Source organism: Mustelus asterias, chromosome 14, assembly GCF_964213995.1.
Source record: "Mustelus asterias chromosome 14, sMusAst1.hap1.1, whole genome shotgun sequence".
Classification (NCBI taxonomy): Eukaryota; Metazoa; Chordata; class Chondrichthyes; order Carcharhiniformes; family Triakidae; genus Mustelus; species Mustelus asterias.
In genome coordinates, this window is record NC_135814.1 from 85,138,251 (window position 1) to 85,160,470 (window position 22,220).

The window sequence follows — 22,220 nt, forward strand, 5'->3', positions numbered from 1 at the left end:
AAGGTATTTCTGCCTATGTAACTAATTATGCTATACTTTGAAGCTAACTTGGCCACATTTTAAAACTCAGCTGGGAATTCTGGGATGACCTTAGAAATTGACTGCCTTCTTTCAAAATACAATGTTAGCAGAAATGATGCTAAACAAAGTTTTCATGGCCACACAGCTGCCAATTGTTTATATAAGTTAGAGATTATGTGCGCCCGGCTCTTTCAATAACACAGATATGAATTCATATATTTTAGCAACAGTCATCTGTTCATTTCTGTTCCATCCAAGATTTGGATCAAGTCAGTATTGGGACCAGCTTCTGCCAGTCTCTCTCACTTTCTCTCGCTCTCTCTCGCTCTCTGTCCTCCCCCCCGCACCCCCTGCCCTCTGCCCCCCGCACCCTGCCCCCCGCACCCTGCCCCCGCACTCCGCCCCCTCCCCCTTCCCCCCTCCCCTTCCCCCCTCCCCCTTCCCCCCTCCCCCTTCCCCCCTCCCCCCCTCCCCCTTCCCCCTCCCCCTTCCCCCCCCTTCCCCTGCCCCCTTCCCCCCGCCCCCCTTCCCCCCGCCCCCCTTCCCCCCGCCCCCCTTCCCCCCGCCCCCTTCCCCCCGCCCCCTTCCCCCCACCCCTGCCCCCCGCCCCCTTCCCCCGCCCCCTTCCCCCGCCCCCTTCCCCCGCCCCCTTCCCCCGCCCCCTTCCCCCGCCCCCTTCCCCCGCCCCCTTCCCCCGCCCCCTTCCCCCGCCCCCTTCCCCCCGCCCCCCAGCCCCCTGCCCCGCACCCCCCGCACCCTGCCCCCGCCCCCCTCCCCCCACCCCCCTCCCTTCCCCCCACCCCCCCGCGCTCCCGCTCGCCCCTGCCCCCGCCCCCACCCCCCCCCCCCCCCCCCCGTCTCGGCCCCCTCCCCCGTCTCGGCCCCCCTCCCCGTCTCGGCCCCCTTCCCCCCCCCCCTCCCCAATCTCGGCCCCCCCACCCTGTCTCCCTCACCCCGCCTCCCTCGCCCCCTTATTCTGATGTGTTAATTTTAAATGATGTTCAATAAAAGAAGTTCATCTTCGGACCAGTGCTGCCTCTGTCTATTCTGACAGGTGAACAGATCCTACAGACAGGAATGCTTAACTGCACACTAACTGAATGGCTCCAATGCTGTCCCTCATTGCCCTTCCTGCCAGTCACGACAGGGGGTTCATACTACATGGGATGGACAAGGTCATGAGCAACATCAACCTTCCCATTCATTACAACTCAGAAAAACACATCAAGAAAGTACATAAAGTCACGCCATCATTCTGGGAACAGCAGTTGTTTCATGCAGCTGTTCAGAATCATGGGGCGCATGTTGGATAAAAACAGCTAGCACCTCATCATTGACTTAGCAGCAGAGATCCCTCACTTCGGCCTCCCTTGAGGATAGAGGACAAGCTTAACTAAAAATACAAAAGACATTGTTGATGCAGCCACCTGCTCCACAAGTAGAAGATAAGGAATGGACCCGACGAGAGATTGTGGCTGGGAGTCCCAGGCCATGAATGACATCACATCACTTCAACATGCACAAGAAGAGCTGTTGCAAGAAGCACCTCATTTCTCCATTTGTTATTTCAGGAGGCCATCGATGGCCAAACTGGCCATCCCAGGATAAGTTTCTCTTGTCAAAAGAACGTAGTAGTTGAAGCAACTTTACACTGACATTATCTGAGAAATACCTACATGTGAAAATAAGCTATTGAACATTATTGCCAGATGCAGCTCTGGCCAGCACAGAAAGCAACCGAGAGCTTTGGCGATACTCGTGCAAGTTGTTTAGCCTTTTTAAAACCATTTGTTCAATTTTGTTAAACATGTAAATTAAGTTGTAAAGTTGTAGACTTTGTCATGGGAGATCATTGTTGGTTGGAAACATGGAAGGATATAAATTCAGGTGCTGGGGGTCACAATTTACAATGTGCCCATGCCCCATTCAGATCAAGGTGGGCAGCATGAGATTTGGTACACCCACCTCATCTAAATGATTACAACATCCAACCAAGGGAGAACCCTCTTCTTAGCAGTTTCACCTGCCTCTGCATTCAGCAAAGAAGTCCAGTAGTATTATTCACAAACCACAGTGTACCTAACCTGCTATTCTTAAAGGCAGGTTGTCCCTCTTAAATGATGGCAAACACCAGGGAAGGGAGAGGGTTCCAGGGTGAAGGATGCAGCACTGGAGGCATTAGTGGTGGTAGTGAGGAGGAGGAGAGGATGGGAGGGAGAAAGAGGGTGGATGAGTGGAAAGTAGTTTAGGAAGCCATCAAGGATTATCCTCTCGAAGTAGGAGCAGGTAGCCAGCGTGGTTAACACAACATACCTTCACATGGCATCTTGTACTGTTCACCAGACCCACGTCACTATTCCAGTATTACATTCTGGCACTCAGGACTTGTACCTAACATCCAGATACTCCATCACCTTACCCTCACCCACCACTGCCATCCTCACATCCCCCTCTCATTGCCTTGCACATATCTCCAGTTACTCAGCCATGCCATCACTTCACCCAAAAATAGCACAACACAATCACTGGCATTCTGTCCTCTCTCTTGGAGAACAAGGCAGTACACAGGGGAGCAGAGAAGAATCAGAGGGGGACAAGGGTGCATGCATCATCCTGAGCCCTGTGGCAAAGATGGTCTGGTACCAGCTGCAACCGGGTCTGTGGTACCAATGTCAATGAAAACATTGAAGGTGTCAGTAAGTTCCAGCTTTCTGTCCCTTCTCAATTCACAGCACACTTTCATCCTGCCACCAGACATGATACGCAAGCTGCAAGATGTGACCAGGAATTTCCTGCTTCCCATCCCCCCATTTTGCCAAACTCTTCCAGCCTGATTTCTTGTTTTTACTCAACCACGGCAGCTCAAGGAGGAAAGAGAGAATAACAGCATAGCACTGATGGAGTGGCACTGTCACTTCATCTGATGCTCACAACCACCAGCCCTGATATTGGTACTGCATGTACCTTGGAGATAACTATAGATTTGGGATCAGCATATGTTGAGTCATCGGATATGAGTGGGCGATAACCAGGCCTTGGGGGAAAGGATAATTGTTTGCCAACTTCACTCGTGGGTGAGGTCGTGGTTGGTTTTCTGCGGAGGGTTCAGATAAGGACTTCAATGGGCATTCAGGCTACCACTGAATGGACAAACAAACTGAGATACTGGGTGCATTGGTTGGCCTGCAAAACAGCCACCTGTCAATGTTAAGGAGCATGGAGGAGTCTGACTCCAGATTGGCTGAGGACATCGTGCAGAGCTTGCCCCCTCTGTAGCTCTGCTGCATCTTCCTGAAAACCAGCAGTGCAGCCAATGTTGTTCCTTGCCTGTTGCAGCCTTTGTGCGCACAAGTCACTGTCCAGTGTGGAAGCAGCACCACTCCCTGCCAAATCCAGGAACTTACCACAATACCTCCAAAAACACTCCAAAGCACTTCCAGACATTCTGCGATGGTTCTTTAAAATTGCCACACCCCCAATTTGTATGCATGGTTGTTTAAGTAACTCTAGTGCAGCACTGGTCTTGCAGCCGAACACTTGAAGATTGATCTATGATTCCATGCCAAGACCAGCAATAGCCAAATTTGATTGATTCAGTGACTTCTGGTGGCCCTTCCCTGAGCACAGTACAGGAACTAGCCAGTGGTGCAAGGCATCTGACTAAAGCACAAGGAAATGTTATAGCCAGTAAACCCTTAGGATCAACATCAGGAACTGGATGTTAAAAGATGTAATTCACATTATTTTAGATTGGCAAGTGGAGAGGAGAAAATTGATTTTCCAAAGCATCTGAGAGTGTTTGTAGTTGGCGATTTTACTGCTTTAAGCTTCTACCTCATAAATAACTAACAAAAACTACCTTCTAAGCCAGTAGATCATCAACTTTTCTCAAACTGTGCAGCAGCAAACACTCGCTTTATAGTTTTCTGTCAAACCATAGATTACATTTGATATGTTTTCTAAGAACAGAAAGAACTATTTACAAGAGTGGGCTGAGGGAGATTTGTGTTTCAGAGCTTCCTTGGATTTTCAAGAATATGCTAGAAATTTGGAGAACCGTTACCATATGAAGAACTCCTTTGCAAAATAAATTTATTTTTCGCCTTTTTTTTTACATTTTCTCCCCTAATCTTGAATGTTAATTTTATATCGGTGTTCGTTGTGTTCAGGTGCTGGGCATTAACTGGGACTCGTCAATGTTCATATCAGAGAAGACCTGAGATTGGATGCGCACAATATGTAATGTCTGTCAATAAAGCTTCTAATGATATATCTGACTATCTGAATGTAACAGGGGTAGCAGAGAATCAAATATGAAGGTTGGAATATAATGCTTATGGATTATGGAAAATAGTCTGGGGGGGGGGGGGGGGGGGGGTGGGGGGCGGCACGGTGGTTAGCACTGCTGTCTCACAGTGCCAAGGACCTGGGTTCAATTCCCGACTTGGGTCACTGTCTGTGCGGCGTCTGCACATTCTCCCTGTGTGTGGGTTTCCTCTGAGTCTCCGGTTTCCTCCCACAGCCTGAAAGATGTTCTGGTTAGGTGCATTGGCCATACTGAATTCTCCCTCAGTGTACCCGAACTGACGCCAGAGTGTGGCAACTAGGGGATTTTCACATTAATTTCATTGCAGTGTTAATGTAAGCCTACCTGTGACACTAATAAAAAAACTTTTCAACTTTTAACTTTTTAAAACTTTTTTAAAAATAGCAGAAAGCAAGTTTGAGTTGTCATGGTATCATTCCCCTCTGGTGTTCTGAAAGTTTGAACTTTATAACGAGTGGAAGAATGATGTTGCTAATTGGACATAGGTAAGTACTCTACTAAAAAACGTAGTTGGCTTTGGTATTGTTGCTGCCTACGGATGCCAATTAATTGAAGAGTGATGAGGGTTTGGATGTTCTAATGGGATTGCTTACTGGATGTCTACAAGAAAGATGATTTATGAGGCCTGGTCAAAAGTTGATAGACTTTGGAAAACAGATGGTAATTCCATAAATCCAGGAACTTTAACAAATTGCACAAAATGTTGACAATTTACTTTGGGGACCCCTGCCTCAGTGCTAGAGTTTACAATGCTAGAGTGTGCTCAGGTTTCTCATACGGACAGACAAATGTTTCTAATTGGTGTTCAGTTCTAAGAGAACAACACTCGGTTGGATCAGATGTCTGCTGCCTTGGAAATATTCCTGCAAAAAGAGTCATTTGTTTCAGCCTTCCTGCAACAAATGAGGCATTAAGCTGTGACACAAAGAATAGAGGTCTTGATGGTAACCAATGTTGTGAATATCTAGTTCATGATACAGATGTTATAGAATATAACTTTGTAGTTTGGAGGTTAATGTGTTAATTGCAAGATAAATGGAAAATCCTGATTAAGAAAACGCAATTCAAGCAAGAGTTGATTACACTTAAAATGTTGAGGCCGTGTTAATTTAAGAGGTTAGCAGCTGGAAAGGCAAGATCATAAAATGGCAGCTAAAGAACTGGAGACATGACATTTGGAGTTATTTGAGTAAGGGATAAATTATTCATGCTATTTCCTAGAATTACGAAAAGAGTTGGAATGGAAAGGTAGTTAATTTGCAATCTACCTGGAAACAGGCCATGTATGTCACATTACCATGGAGGTAGGTGCAGCCTAGTGAGATTCTTTGATTTGAGTTGTCTCTGAATTCTGTATAGCCAGCAGGTAGAGAGAAGCAGCTTGAGAGACTGTCAGCTTTGGGTATTCTATAGCTTGTGTCTCCTTGGAAATTGAGAGATAAAGCCAGACCCTCAGCTTCTGTTCTTTGTGATAGTCTTTCTGATGTAGAAGCTACTACAATTATTTCCATTTTTTTCTGAGCATTCAAATGCTTTGAATAGAGGGGAACTAACTGTTACCAAGATTGCGTTAAGAGATGGCATTGATAGATCACTGAGATTATCAGACCTTCTGAGGCAAAGTTCGATTCAGATTTGGTATACTATGAAATAGAAGATTGTAGGGAATGAAATGACTCTGAAAGCCAACATGTTGTGATGGTTATCGTACTTTTCAATTATAACCTTCAAACTTTTAAGGTTCATTTCTCAGGGTTAAATGGAATTAATTATAAGATATCAGACTTTGAGCAGCCTGATAGAAGTAAACCAGGCATCCTACACCTCAAATCTCATGATAGTTCCTCATAAAGATCTTGAGGAACAGAATGAGGTGGATTACAGACTGGATAGTGGTAATGCAAGTGATCACGACACACATGACAAGACTATCGCATGCTCAGAACAATATCCCACAGTGGGTGCATTGATGCTATATGTTCCAGGGGGTGCAGTGAGTGGAGATGTAGCAATTATTTGATGTACCAGGGTAAACCAGGATAAGTTTAAATTTTAGATAACCATTCAGGATGATGGCCAAGGAACGTCCATGGACTAACAGAATGGGATGAAAGAGTTAAAATGCCACAGTACAAGTAATGATAGTGGGTCCCAAAGTGATTCTTAAGTCAGAAAAGAATCACAACTTACAAAAGAAACCTCAGAGTTCAAGAGGGAGGTCTTGCAGCAGTAATTCCTACAGGCATAAAAAGTTGTATTGATTACAATGAAATAACACAGAACAGTCACTTAATGGAACTAATATTAGAAGTCGGCTTGATCGTGAAGTTTTGGTGGCTGCCAATAAACTTGAAGTTAAACTAATAAAAGAAGCAAAACAAAGGGTGCTAATTGGAGAGAGTTTGGAGTTCACTCTGTTGTACCAGTCAAATGTCAACCAAACTCATCACCTGTTTTGTACTGGAAAGTTTCCCCATGCAAATAGGATGTATAAGGCTAAAGCAAGGTTAGCAGCTAGGCATTTTGAAGAGCAACTGGATGGTGCAGATATTAGAGTGGATTCTCCCACTGTTGGAAAAGTTACCTTAGCAATCAAACACAAAATATTATGGATGCTGGAAATCTGGAATGAAAACAGAAAATCTGGAACACATTGATCTGGCAGCATCTATGCTGAGAGGTTAACGATTCAGGTCTGTGATCGTTCATCTTTTTGACTCCTTGGTCACATATTCATGATCAGTCAATTGGTACAAAGTCTGCATTTTTGCAGAGCAAACTTTTCATTGAGAAGGTTTCCAAAACTGTCCAAAGAGACAGCAGGTGCAGAAGAAAAGCTATGGAAACTAAATCAGTGCATCTATGGCTGGTCTGAAGGATGCTCAGTAAGAAGTCTCACAACACCAGGTTAAAGTCCAACAGGTTTATTTGGTAGCACAAATTACAAGCTTTCGGAGTGCTGCTCCTTCATCAGGTGAGCAGGAGTTGTGTTCACAAACATGGCATATAAAGACACAAACTAAATTTACAAAATAATGGTTAGAATGCGAGTCTTTACAGGTAATCAAGTCTTAAAGGTACAGACAATGTGAGTGGAGAGAGCGTTAAGCACAGGTTAAAGAGATGTGTATTGTCTCCAGCCAGGACAGTTAGTGAGATTTTGCAAGCCCAGGCAAGTCGTGGGGGTTACAGATAGTGTGACCTGAACCAAGATCCCGGTTGAGGCCGTCCTCATGTGTGTGGAACTTGGCTATAAGTTTCTGCTCAGCGATTCTGCATTGTCGTGTGTCGTGAAGGCCGCCTTGGAGAACACTTACCGGAAGATCAGAGACTGAATGCCAGTGACTGCTGAAGTATTTCCCAACAGGAAGAGAACACTCCTGCCTGGTGATTGTCGAGTGGTGTTCATTCGTCCATTGTCGTGGCGTCTGCATGGTCCCCCTAATGTACCATGCCTCGGGACATCCTTTCCTGCAGCGTATCAGGCAGACGACGTTGGCCGAGTTGCAAGAGTATGTACCGTGTACCTGGTGGATGGTGTTCTCGCGTGAGATGATGGCATCCGTATCGATGATCCGGCACGTCTTGCAGAGGTTGCTGTGGCAGGGTTGTGTGGTGTCGTGGTTACTGTTCTCCTGAAGGCTGGGTAGTTTGCTGCGGACAATGGTCTGTTTGAGGTTGTGCGGTTGTTTGAAGGCAAGTTGTTTGTGTCGTGAAGGCCGCCTTGGAGAACCTACGACATCTTTTCCGGAGCCTTCAACATGTCATCGATGAAGATGAACATCTCACCAAGGCCATCCCCACACCCCCACTTCTTGCAGGATCTTGGGTTCATGTCACACTATCTGTAACTTCCACGACTTGCCTGGACTTGCAAAATCTCACTAACTGTCCTGGCTGGAGACAATACACATCTCTTTAACCTGTGCTTAACCTTCTCTCCACTCACATTGTCTGTACCTTTAAGACTTGATTACCTGTAAAGACTCGCATTCCAACCATTAGCTTGTAAATTGAGTTTGTGTCTTTATATGCCCTGTTTGTGAACACAACTCCCACTCACCTGATGAAGGAGCAGCGCTCCGAAAGCTTGTGGCTTGTGCTACCAAATAAACCTGTTGGACTTTAACCTGGTGTTGTGAGACTTCTTACTGTGCTTACCCCAGTCCAACGCCGGCATCTCCACATCCTGAAGGATGCTTCCAGGTGATTTTTGGTGAGATATGTTTTGTTGAAACTAGAATGTGATCGACCGAAAAATAGATCTCTCAATGTTTTGTTGTTACCATCAGGTACCTTCATGATGTGTGTTGATAATTTCTTATGGAGTATTAATGTGGAATTTGACATGCGTCGAGGAAAATTTAAAATTGGGAATCAGGCTCATAGGCTCTTAAATGTTTTGGTTTAGAAAAGCTAAGTGAGTCTGGTATACTTCTAATCAACAATCCAATTTAGAGAATATTGTGTTTATTCCAGTTAAATATGTAGGTCATCACAGAGGAGTGATTTTATATCTAAAGAAGAGACCATAATAGTTGTAAAGCTCGATTGGCCAGTTGATCCGGTTATGCATTCAGATTAGACCCGAAACTAGTTTTGTTTGTTGCTGTTCAGTACTTTGATGACATACCCCACAGCAGAGGATATTTTAAGCATAAACAAAAGATTACAAAATTTAAGTCTCGAAAAATGTGTTCTTAAGTTCCCCTATTTAGGTGACCCAAAGAACATGAAGCAAGTTATAAATCATGATGCTTCACATGCCAATCTTCCTGATAAGTATTTTAATACAGCTGGTTTCATTGGTATTTCTTCATGGTGAGGTTGAGAAATGCTGTCCGGTAGCTAAGAAAATCAAACAGATTGTTAAAAGTATTCTGGCTACTGAAACACTGGCTCTTGTGGAGACGTTGCATACAAAAGTTGCAGTGTTTTGTGCAGTGGTGGTCCTGAGAAATTATACCTGGTGAATGGTACGTAGATAATTGTTCATCGTGGGATAATGTACTCTCTACGGAAAGAACACTATCATCTGCAAGTTCCCCTCTAAGATGCACACCATCCTGATTTGGAACTATATTGCTATCCTTTCACTGTCACTGGGTCAAAATCCTGGAATTTTCTTCCTAACGGTACTCTGGGTGTACCTACACCACACGGACTTCAGCAGTTCAACATGGTGGCTGACCCTCACCTTCTCAGGGGCAATTAGGGATGACCAGAATTTGCTGGCCTAGCCAGTGTCACCCACATCCCATGGAAGAATTAAAAAAACGTCCAATTTCTTTCCATCACATAGCTGACCAGCAATTTCTCCCCTCTTACCACCTGCCATTGGTGCATGTTGTTAGGATTTACACGTTGGTACACAACCTGCTTGGTTGCGTTATGAGCACACCTTCCTTGCCCATCAAGTGCTGGAGTAGGACTGAACCGAGAGCTTCTTGCCCCAAGGCAGGGAGTCTACCCACTCCGCCTCATGATTACCCCTCGCTTACCTACAAATAAATAAAAGGGGTTCATGAACTCAACAGAGGCATTTCAGGAATGCAAATGTTATGTATTTCCAGTCCAATAAATATCCATTCAGCACCACTTCCAATTTCCAGTCCATGCTGCCCGAATTCGTACGATGTCATAAACATAATTTTATCCGCAAACCTCCTATCTTGCATCCTATCATGCATCTTTTGAAAATACACAGGTACAACACATGTTGCATTTCCACAAGTAGCTACAGACATGTGGTGAACCATCGTTGGTTCCCACCAGGTAGTACTGAGCCAGGGTCTGGCCAGTACTATGAGTCTGTATATATGTTACTGTTGGGGTTAGGGTTGGGCTGTTCTACATGTTACTGTTGGGGTTAAGGTTGGGCTGTTCTACCTGTAATATAGTTATTATGGTACATCCCAGTCGGGCTCCGCCTCCTGGGAGAGGTATAAAGGTCACTGCTCTGTCTGGGACCCTTCAGTCTGGGGTCGTGTATTATATATGGTAGCTCTATTGTAATAGTCAATAAAAGCCTTTATTTCCTCGAGCATCTCTAGCCTCGTGAGTTATATCGCGCATCAATTTTATTGACTACTAATTGAACTCTCGTCGTTGAAAAAAAAAAGAAAACGATACAGAGAGCATGGAGCAAATGTTAAAACCCGAACGTCTTACGCTGGACCCACGTGCGGCGGGCGCCTCCAACACCTTCGACCACTGGTTGAAATGTTTTCAGGATTACCTCGAAGCCTCCGCAGCAGTCACCACAGATGACGACAGACTTCGGGTACTCCACGCGAGGGTAAGCGACGCTGTATATTTAGCGATCCATGCGGCCACCGACTACAAAGGGGCCCTCGAGCTTCTTAAGAAGCGCTACATTAAACCGCCAAACGAGATGCATGCTCGATATCTCTTAGCCACTCGACGATGGCAGCCCGGCGAAACGACGGAACAGTACGCGTGCGAGCTCCTACAGCTAGCCAGGGGCTGTAACTGCAAAGCAGTGTCGGCAGACCAGAACATGAATGACCTCGCTCGAGATGCGTTTGTGGCGGGAATCGGATCATCTTATATCCGACTTCGACTGTTGAAGCAAGGTAATCTCGATCTCACTGAGTCTATAGAGCTAGTGGATACGCTAGAAACGGCCTCCAAAAGCCTGGCGATGTATCCCGAAGACCACGTGGAGACAGCGTGGCAGGAGCAGTCACAGACCCCACTTCGTCCAGCGGGTCCGAAAAGCTGCGTGATGGCGTGCCCACCATCGGGCCTGACGACGGCAGCAGCTCCAGGCGGCCCACGGTGTTACTTCTGTGGGGGAGTGAAGCACACTCGGCAGCGATGTCCCGCTAAAGCGGTGTTGTGCTCCGCCTGCGGCAAGAAGGGGCATTATTCAAAGGTATGTCGATCCAAACTTACATCCAGGAACAGCAGTGCGGCGTGTGACTCCCCGGAACCGGGTTCCTCGTCGTCGGAATCGTCAAGGGTTTCTTCCACGTGCGAGGCCAGGACGTCGCCATTCCTGACGACGGAGTCGCAAGAGACGCGCGACCACCAGGGGTCGCTCATTTTGGCGCCATCGCCCACGTGCGACCTATGGGAGCAGCCATTTTGGTCAGCACCGACCGCGAATGACCAGCAGGGGTCGTCATCATCCATCTCAGCTCCTGCAGTGGCGCTCACGAACCAACGGTGGCGTCGATTATCCTGGACCAGGCAAAGCCTCACAGACTCGACAAGTCCATGATGGACATACAGGTAAACAAACGCACGTTTTATTGTCTGTTTGACAGCGGGAGCACGGAGAGCTTTATTCACCCAGACGCCGTGAAGCGGTGTGGCCTCCAGATCCATCCTGTCAAGCAGACAATCTCAATGGCGTCAAGGTCCCGGTCTGTCACCGTGCTAGGGAGTTGCGTGGTAAATCTAACGGTGCAGGGCACAGTTTACGAGAGCTTCAAACTCCTGGTGTTACCGCACCTTTGCGCGCCAAATACTCCTCGGACTAAATTTCATGGTCCACTTGAAGAGTGTAACCCTACAGTACGGTGGGCCACTCCCTCCGCTTTCAGTGGGAGAACAGCAGCCTCCAAATTGTCCAACGCGCTCCACCTGTAGCCTCTCAACGTTTAAGATTACCACACCCTCCCTATTCCAGAATCTCGTGCCAGGCTGCAAGCCCATCGCGACTAAGAGTAGGCGTTACAGCGCTGAGGATCGGATCTTCATTCGATCTGAGGTTCAGCGGCTCCTCAAGGAAGGGATCATACAATCTAGCGCTAGTCCTTGGAGAGCGCAGGTCGTGGTGGACAAGAGTGGGAACAAACCCCGGATGGTCATTGACTATAGTCAGACCATTAATAGATACACGCAGCTGGATGCGTATCCCCTCCCGCACATTTCTGACATGGTCAACCAGATTGCGCAGTACCGGGTGTTCTCCACCATCGACCTAAAGTCTGCCTACCACCAGCTCCCCATTCGCCCAGAGGACCGACAATACACGGCTTTTGAGGCGGATGGTCGCTTGTACCATTTTCTAAGGGTTCCTTTTGGTGTCACGAATGGGGTTCCGGTCTTCCAGCGTGCTATGGACCGAATGGTGGACCATAACGGACTGCGGGCTACCTTCCCGTACCTGGATAACGTCACCATCTGCGGCCATGACCAGCAGGACCACGATACCAACCTTCTTAGGTTCCTTCGCACTGCATCTCGCCTGAATCTGACCTACAACAGGGAGAAGTGTGTATTTCGCACGCGCCGCCTAGCTATCCTCGGATATGTGGTGGAAAACGGGGTCATTGGCCCTGATCCAGACCGTATGCGTCCCCTCCTCGAACTTCCCCTGCTCACTAGCGCAAAAGCACTGAGAAGATGCTTAGGCTTCTTCTCTTACTACGCACAGTGGGTTCCCAATTACGCGGACAAAGCCCGTCCGCTCATCAAGTCTACCTCTTTTCCCCTAGCACCAGAGGCTCGATTGGCCTTTGAAAAACTAAAAGCCGACATCGCGAAAGCCACGATGCACGCTATCGATGAGTCCATCCCCTTCCAGATGGAGAGCGATGCATCTGATTTCGCCCTGGCCGCCACACTTAACCAGGCGGGCAGGCCCGTCGCCTTTTTTTCTCGCACCCTCCAAGGCCCCGAAATTCGACATTCAGCGGTGGAAAAGGAGGCCCAGGCCATTGTGGAGGCCGTCCGGCATTGGCGCCATTACTTGGCGGGAAAATGGTTCACCCTGATCACGGACCAGAGGTCCGTGGCGTTCATGGTCAATAACACGTTACGGGGCAAGATCAAGAACGATAAGATCTTGAGGTGGAGAATCGAACTCTCCACCTATAATTACGACATCATAAATCATCCAGGGAAACTCAACGAACCCTCGGATGCCCTGTCGCGTGGAACATGCGCCAATATGCAGGAGAATCGTTTGCAGGCTCTCCACAATGACCTCTGCCATCCAGGGGTCACTCGGCTCTACCACTTCGTAAAAGCCCGGAAACTCCCCTACTCGGTGGAGGATGTCAGGTCCATAACTAGAAGCTGCCGGGTGTGCGCGGAATGCAAACCGCACTTTTACCGACCTGACAGGGCACACCTCATTAAGGCCACTCGTCCCTTCGAAAGACTGAGTGTGGACTTTAAGGGCCCCCTTCCCTCGACAGATCGGAATGTGTACTTCCTCAATATCATTGATGAGTACTCACGATTCCCTTTTGTCATTCCCTGTTCTGATACGTCCGCTGCCACGGTTATCAAGGCATTTCGTGATCTTTTCACCCTGTTCGGGTACCCCTGTTACATCCACAGCGATAGGGGCTCGTCGTTCATGAGCGATGACTTGAGGCAATACCTGCTCTCATACGGGATTGCCTCTAGTAGAACCACGAGCTACAACCCTAGGGGTAACGGACAGGTGGAACGTGAGAATGCTACAGTCTGGAAGGCTGTCTTACTGGCATTGAAGTCAAAAGGCCTTCCAGTCTCCCGTTGGCAAGAGGTGCTCCCTGATGCGCTCCACTCCATACGCTCACTCCTGTGTACGGCAACCAACGCTACCCCCCATAAGAGACTGTTTTCATTCCCTCGGAAGTCTTCCTCTGGGACCTCATTACCATCTTGGTTGACGTACTCAGGACCTGTCCTCCTGCGGCGACATGTTAGGGCCCGCAAGTCCGACCCTTTGATTGAACAGGTCCATCTCCTCCACGCCAACCCTCAGTATGCCTATGTGGCATACCCTGACGGGCGAGAGGACACGGTCTCGATTCGAGACCTGGCGCCAGCAGGGGGCTTGGAAACCCCTGTCGCTCCCATACCTCCTGTTAGAGACCCCCCAACTATTGTTTCCCCTCCTGACACGGCGCGGGCAGCATCGGGACCATCACTTAACCCTTTTACTCCCGTGTACAGCTTGCCTGAGTCCAGGAGATGGTCGCCACTTCAAGGCGTGTCCAAGTTCAGCGGATTGTCACCACCTCGGGGTCAACCGGCCCGTGAGACATTGGAGGAGCCGTTGGACACCGCCTTGGGGAGAACGCCACCGCGAGTGCCTACTCCGGTGTCATCGCCGGTGTTGAGGAGGTCACAACGACGGTGCAGTCCCCCTGACCGTCTGAACTTATAGACTGATGACCAATTGTTCTGTGTTTTTTTGTACCCCGCCGGCCTTTGTCTTCAAAGGAAGGGTGAATGTGGTGAACCATCGTTGGTTCCCACCAGGTAGTACTGAGCCAGGGTCTGGCCAGTATTATGAGTCTGTATATATGTTACTATTGGGGTTAGGGTTGGGCTGTTCTACATGTTACTGTTGGGGTTAGAGTTGGGCTGTCCTACCTGTAATATGGTTATTATGGTACATCCCAGTCGGGCTCCGCCTCCTGGGAGAGGTATAAAGGTCACTGCTCTGTCTGGGACCCTTCAGTCTGGGATCGTGTACTATATATGGTAGCTCTATTGTAGTAGTCAATAAAAGCCTTTATTTCCTCGAGCATCTCTAGCCTCGTGAGTTATATTGCGCATCAAGACAGCATGCAGATTCTTTTCATAGATACATCAGGGTTACCTCCTGAAAGAATCCAGAATGAGGATACCTTCATTCCTAAGCCACAAATTAAATTTAATCTGAATTTAGTTTTTTTAAATTTGTCGATGGATTCTTCTTTTAATTTTTCAAGATATCCAATGTTTTCACTTTTCTCCTGGCCATATTTTACTTTGCACTTTAGAGGGCAAGTGGGTTACATGCTTGCAGGCCTCAGCTTGTAGGCCCTTGTCAATCAAGCCCTTAGGGTGCTGTCACTCCTTGTCTTTTGCTTTGAGAATGTAATATTTTTGATAAAGCCTGCCGTGGGAATCGTCGTGGTTGAGAGAGAAAATTCAGTGAACCATTTAAAGGTCCTTGGGCAGGAATTTCCAGTCTTGGGGCATGCACGGCTGGAGAATCCCACCCATTGTTTTAATCATAATGGCCCAGAACTTCCATTTCCTGAGGACCGTATCCCAGAGCTACCCCAGAACTTACGGTGGAGGACTGCCCACCCCTGCCAAAAATCCCCACACAAGGACTACATGACAATTGGCTAGAAGCTTAAACATCCGATAGGTAATTACCCTGTACTGGGACCATCCAAAACTGAGATAGAAATCAAACACTTCAAATGTTCCAACATTTTTAACTGAATTATTACCCAGGACAAGTTAGAAGAATACCCCACCTCCCCCCCCACTCCCCAATTCTCACACATTTACTTTCTCCCTGGCTTCTCAAAGTGACTGGGACTTTTAAACTTGCTGCTTTACACAGCTAGTACCTTAAGAAATCATTGTGGCTCCACTTCCCTCCCACCCCCAATTACCCTATCCTGTACTGGAAGGAGTCTGGAGCTGCTGCGCTGCACACTTCTCACAGGCCTAGGTCAGAAGTCCAAGTGAGAAATATATCGCCCCAGGCTGAGATGAGTAATAAAGAACAAAGTGGCAATCCAACTATGATAGCCACTCTATGGAAATCCTGTCTGGGCCCATTATACAATCCTAGAACTTTGATTCTTGACTTCATTTAATTATTTTAGAATCTATTTGGACTGTGTAACCCTCCATCATTGATTGTTAAGGTCATCTTTACTTGTTAGTTATTTCTAGTTTGAGTTACTTATTGTTTTTTTTTTTGCAGCTTCACAACAAATGTGTCTCACATATCAAACCTGAATGTGACGGTGGCCAACTAAAAGACCATATATTACTTCCCTCCTACATATGCCCTGTAGTCCTGGTAAGGCATCCAACAATTTATTTTCTTGTGCAAATCCTGAGATTTCAAGTGTAATTTTGTATTACTTTCCTCTTAATCTTTTAAACTTCCTCTGGTTTTTGAATTTCACTCTTAGCGTTCTCAAAATGTTGACTTGAGAGAAATATTCAAAAAAGAGTGGACCAATTCTTGATTCAGAAGGGAATAAAGGCATGCAGGTACATGCAAAAACGGGCAGTAGATAAAAAATATTCTGTGAAACTATTGAGTAACAGAACACATTGATCTTTTTTCATTTCCGTCTTTAATACTTCAAGTATTGTTAGAGGTAAATGATTAAATTAGCTGCCATTTCTTTTAAATAGGTTCCCAATCTCTTCAAGTGTGTATATTTTGAGTTCAAGCACAGGTTGGGTGTTGTGAATACATGTGTGTTGTTTCCTTGCCAAAAAATTACTCTTAAAGTATAAATACTGTGAGCAGCTTTGAATATTTGGAACTTTTCCATTGGTCTGATTAAGCAAGACATGAGTTTACAAATTAATCAAGTCTAGAGTATATTCATGACTAGATGCTAGAATAATCAGGGGGATTATGATCTGACGTAGGAATTCAGCTCTCCTAATGGTTGGCTGAGGTGTAAGAACCAAGCCGTGAGTAAGGTGTTTAGAAAATGGAAATAAAAAGGTGAAGATATTATGAAATGAATACCATTTGAACTTGCTTGTCAAGTACCTGTTTGGGAACAGTAGGAATACAGAATTTCCTGGATTGTACTCCGGGAGGCCTAATTTTATGTTGTTTTCTGCACCAATGTTGATGATAGGAACTTGTGAAGAAATTTCATGTGTGTCTAATTTCCCTACACCAGATCATTTATAATAAGCAGAGATTATGGGGGGGTCTTCAGGCTCGCCACCTGCGATCGCGAATCGCAATGGCCCAGAGAATTGGGAGTCGGCGAAAAAGAGAATCCGCTGCGACCCTCCCAAGCTGCGCTGCCGGCCTCATTGAGTTCCTGTCCGTAGTGGGCAAAAAGCTGATGCATATTCAAATCCACAAATTTAAATACAATTAGCGGGCTTGCAGCCCAAGTCAAATGGCCCTCGCTTTTCACCCCCCACCTCCCCAGCGGGATCTGCAGCAAGCAAGTTTTCGTACAGGTCCTTACAAGCGAGAACATTGCATGTTGGACTCTGAGGATCAAGGAAACACCACCAATCCCTCAGCAATGAGAGTTATCGTCCCCAATCCACACCACACAGGCATGAGTTTTATCCAGTCCGAGCCCCCACTCAGGCCCCCCGACCTCTCAGACCCCACAGACCCCTCACTCAACCCCCATCAGGCCATGAGCCTTGGCCGTGTCAACAGTGCGCTGTCCACGGCACCCTGGCACTGATACCCTGGCCTGGTGACTTGGACCCCAAGGGAGCTCAAGGAGGTAGGTCCAGTGCCATTTGCCCCTCTGCTGCAGCCAAGCTGCAAAGGAAGGGCTCCTCAAGGATCCTGGAGGTTGGGTAGGCTTGGGCTAGGAACAAGGAGTTGACCTCACCAGCCTCTGCCAGAATGAGGGTGTCGTAGCTGGACTGCCGCTCCAAGCCCTGGCAGACCTGAAGAGCACCCCTGGCATGGTGATTTTCAGGCAGCCCTGTGATCAACATTTGCATTCCTGCCTGTCAGCTGTGAAAATTCCGAATTGGCCAGACCACCTGGTCACCAGGCAGGATTTTAAATCATTACAGCACTCCATTCTGCACAGAGATTTCCCTTTCTTCTTGTTAGGAGCTGCAGGTGAGAGCAGACCCCCTTAAAGTCCTCTGACAAAGAGGAGATCTCAATTTCACCTGGGAGGAAGCTGCGGTGGCAGAGGGGGACGGTTCCAATCTGCCCAGCTGTGCACTCAACCCAAATGTACGCACACAGCTTTGATTTGAAGTTACCGAGGCTTCCCAGCAAGCTGAAATCATTGAAACCCTTTCCATTGCACTTGAAGCTTTTGATCTGTGACAAGTTCAATGTGCAATGTCTTGTAAAAGATTCAGTTCTCAGCTCAATGGATTTCTATCATCCTCCAACCACCTGTGTTTATTTTGATTTCCCTTTATGGTTGAATCCAGCTCAATTACCCCATTGATCCTAACCGCAATGTTGACAGAGTCTAATTCTGATTGGCAGCCTGTGGTTTCATTATAAACACAGGTGGCTGCCACTAGATTGGGAAGTAGGGTGCAGGGTGGGCACCCTATAACATTCACGACTCCCTGTGATCAAGCTCAGGCCAAGAAGGGTAGTGGGGTGACTTTCCATCCTGGTGGCCAATGGAGGCACTTCAGATTGAATACCAATGGTGTGCGGAGAACGTATCATCCAGGGAAGCCACCCAGCAAACCCTGTGGCCCACGAGGGCAGTGTGTAGATGTCCCTCATTGACAGGCCCCATGTCCCTGACTGAGAAACCTGGCATTTGGAAGGGAGGTGCCCACTGAAAACCACCCCTTTGCCCATCTGACAATCCCACCCCCATGACCTGCCATACTCATCTCTATTGAGGGATCCGTCACCAATCCCTTCAGCAGGACCAAGTCTGGGGCTGACAGTGGCCATCGCTCTGTGGGGCTGATAATAATGGCGTGCTGCAGGCCTCCGATTGGCTGGCAGCTTTCAGGAGTGGTATTGAGTTGGAGTGAACATGCTCCCTTTGTTCAACCTCTTCAGTTAGTCACAACAAAGGTTCAAGTTTCTTTTTCACAAGAATAAACCATTGTCCGAATAGAAATGTATTCAACCATGTAAGCTGTGAGCAATAAGGAGCCAATCAAACAAGGTTTTCTTGAGCCAAAGAAGGAGCAAATTTATTAACCACAAAACCAGAAGGCAAAAAATAATAAACACACAATGTCACACACGTGGGAATCAGAAATAAGGGAAATTAGAGTCCAATTGGGCAAAAAGTTTTTTAAAAGATGTATGGCTAAGTGTCCTTGGATTGTCCTTGATGCATAGATTTTAAACGTTGCGGACAATTTAGAATACTGATTTCAGTGATGCAGTCAGATGTAGAAAATGTTGCAATTATTATGATACGCTGGAATCAGATTTGATTAATTGTTTGGGTTGGTTTTCTGTTTTAAAGGATAGACAGCCCAATCAGAAAAAGGCTGAAAATGATTCACCAACTACCACAAGTTCAGATGATAACAATCAGGCTTTTAAATACAACTCGACAACAGTAGATGGGCAAGGACTGCAGGTATGTTAAAAAGATCAATTCATCAGCAATTCCCATTTATTAACTTGAAATGTAAAGGGATTGATGTGACCCCTGGTGAAGGTGGAACTGGAGAGGCTTGAAAATGGACAGCTTTGCTGCACCAATTTTTATATACTTACCTGTCTGACATCAAGAGGACTGAGCAAAGGGGTGGCACAATGGTTAGCACTGCTGCCTCACAGCACCAGGGACCCAGGTTCAATTCCAGCCCCGGGTGACTGTGTGTGGAGTTCGCACGTTCTCCCCGTGTCTGTGTGGGTTTCCTCCAGGTGCTCCGATTTCCTCTCACAGTCCAAAGATGTGCAGGTTAGGTAGATTGGCCATGCTAAATTGCCCCTTAGTGTCAGGGGGATTAGCAGGGTAAATATGTGGGGTTACGGGGATTGTTGTCGGTGCAGGCTCGATGAGCCAAATGGCCTCCTTCTGCACTATAGATTCTATGATTCTATGAAAGCTGACACATGAGTAACATGCTAGCAGCTGAGGAAGGAATCTGCAGCAACCTTGAGGATGAATTGCTGTTTTGTTGTGCTGTTTGATATAAACAACAGCTATAATATTTTGATATTAGGTTCGAAAGGGAGACGAGAGATGCAGAGGTTTTAAATTTAAGCAAGCCAAATTTTGCAAGGATAAGAAATGAATTGACCTCAGGTTAACTGGGCTAAACTTAAGCAGAAATTCTGGAAAATCTATTAAAAAAAAACAATAAAGGGAGCAAAAGAGATAGGAGCAAAACCATGCAACGGATGTCAGAATCAACAGGAAAATGTTTCACTCATAAATTAAGAGAGAGTGCTATCAGGGCATATGGACCCATTAAAGACAGATTCAAGTCATACAGTAAGGTAAAGTTGCCATAGTTGCAGATGACCAAAGGCTAATGGTATTCAAGGGGGAGGTGTGACTGGTGGTGATTTAACCTAAAGATCGCCAAACCTCAGGCGAGGGGCACGGTTGAGAAGGCGGACCTTCATCAATAGCCTCAGCCAGTAAGGGAATTGAACCCGCACTGTTGGCATCGCTCCACATCAGTAACCAGCTGTCCAGCCAACTGAGCTAAATTGAACACTCCACCTCCCACGCAACCGCGCCCCCCAATCCCAGAGCTCACATCAGGTGGAGGAGGCATTCAATTCTTATTTAATTAGCTTGTTTTTTATATTATAACATTGTGAAACCACTTTTCGTTCTCAATTGTATATTGTAAAACTGCATAAAATGTACAAAAGTAACTTATTACTTTCAAAGCTTTTCGTTAACCAACCATGGTTTAGAAGGATGGTTGTGCCAGAGGGGTAGTCTAATCTACATGGTACTAGTTTGAAGGATGTGCAAAAACAGTAGGACATGGGGGCACATATTCACAAACCTTTGAACTCAGCAGTGCAAATTGATAACGCTGTTGAGGAAGCATTCAGGATACTTGGCTTTGTAAGTAGAGCACTAAATCTACACGAACTGCTACTATTGTAAAACAGCTAAACAAGGCAGGCATTGTGTGCATTATATAATAAGAAGATGAACAATCAGTTTTTGGTAACTGGTTAAGGGAGTAATGTTGGCCAGAAAATTGGACTTTTCTTCAAATAATTCATTATCATCCACCCAAACCACCAAAGCAGGCAGTTTAATATTCTGAAAAATGGCACCTCCAACAATGCAGTACACCAGCCCAGTACTGCGCTGGAAAGGTTACATCTTGGACCGAGGCTCAAAGGCACATTTTCTGATTAAGAGAAGAGAGTGCTGCTACGAGTCAAAATAGCAACAAACTTATTGACAAAAGAAAAATACTGCAGATGCTGGAATCTGAAACAAAAACAGAAAATGCTAGAAAATCTCAACAGGTCTGATATCATCTGTGGGGAGAGAATAAAGCCAATGTTTTTGAGTCTAGATGACCTTTCGTCAGAGACAGAAACCTATTGATGTGACCACAGTGAAGAGAAGTAGGATGAGCAATTGGTTCCATGACTGAAAGTTATATAGAAGTATCAAAGTCATGAGTAGATTTTGAACATTGTATAAAGTGGAGAATGGATGTTTAAGTGGAACATGGACGAATAACTACTGCATCGTTCTAATAGTTGGAATCTCTACTATTTACATAAGAAATCTCACACAAGTAGAACAAATCACTCAATATATTGCACCCCTTCATATGCATCATGCAATACTAGTAAAAATATAAAGAGATTATTTTTATGTCAAATATACCTTTATTATACAACTGTAAGCAATAAGTTAATTACCCAATGTTCTGGTAACTTGTTGTAATTGAATTTTTAAAAATCAAACTCTCTATTGATTTGCTATTGTGAATCATCCATTTGAAGGTCTCGGGTGCATGCTAAAAACATTCGTTCGAGATATACATAGAACATGAAAAAAAAACCTTTAAATATAAATGGCTCATGACATTTTTTTAGTAAACTGTTGTCACTGGTTTGTCAGCCTATATTTAATAACCATATAATTATCCATGTGTACTGCACTACCACGTAAAAAACAAGTCAATGTTGCTGCTCTGTTTAAAACCGTGACATGAAATTTGTTGTTATTAGTCAGGGATTATTGTGGACCTCTTGCATGGAAACATTGTTTATTCTCTGTACATAAATACATTGTACAGCCACCACAAGTGCATTTTCTCTTGAAAATAAATATTAATACATGGCAATTTTTCAATTTTTTAAAATAACTATTTGTTTTTATCTTTCTGGGATAGAAGGCTGATAGGAGTACAAACTTTAGAAATGTCACTTTACATGAACCATTTTACTGAAAATATTTTGCCATGGTAGTTAAATTTTATTTATGCCTAATATTAATCG

The 22,220-nt window shown here is 46.0% G+C and overlaps 1 protein-coding gene across 2 annotated transcripts in view; it reads left to right on the plus strand.

Annotated features, from left to right (window-relative positions):
- Positions 1 to 22,220, plus strand: part of LOC144503830 (diacylglycerol kinase beta-like) — a 559,892-nt gene that overhangs the window by 253,433 nt on the left and 284,239 nt on the right. For both annotated transcript variants that reach the window (XM_078228759.1, XM_078228758.1), the window contains 2 exons: positions 16,032 to 16,130; positions 19,246 to 19,362. In XM_078228759.1, coding sequence (XP_078084885.1) covers positions 16,032 to 16,130; positions 19,246 to 19,362 — 216 coding nt within the window. The remainder of the gene's footprint in view (positions 1 to 16,031; positions 16,131 to 19,245; positions 19,363 to 22,220) is intronic.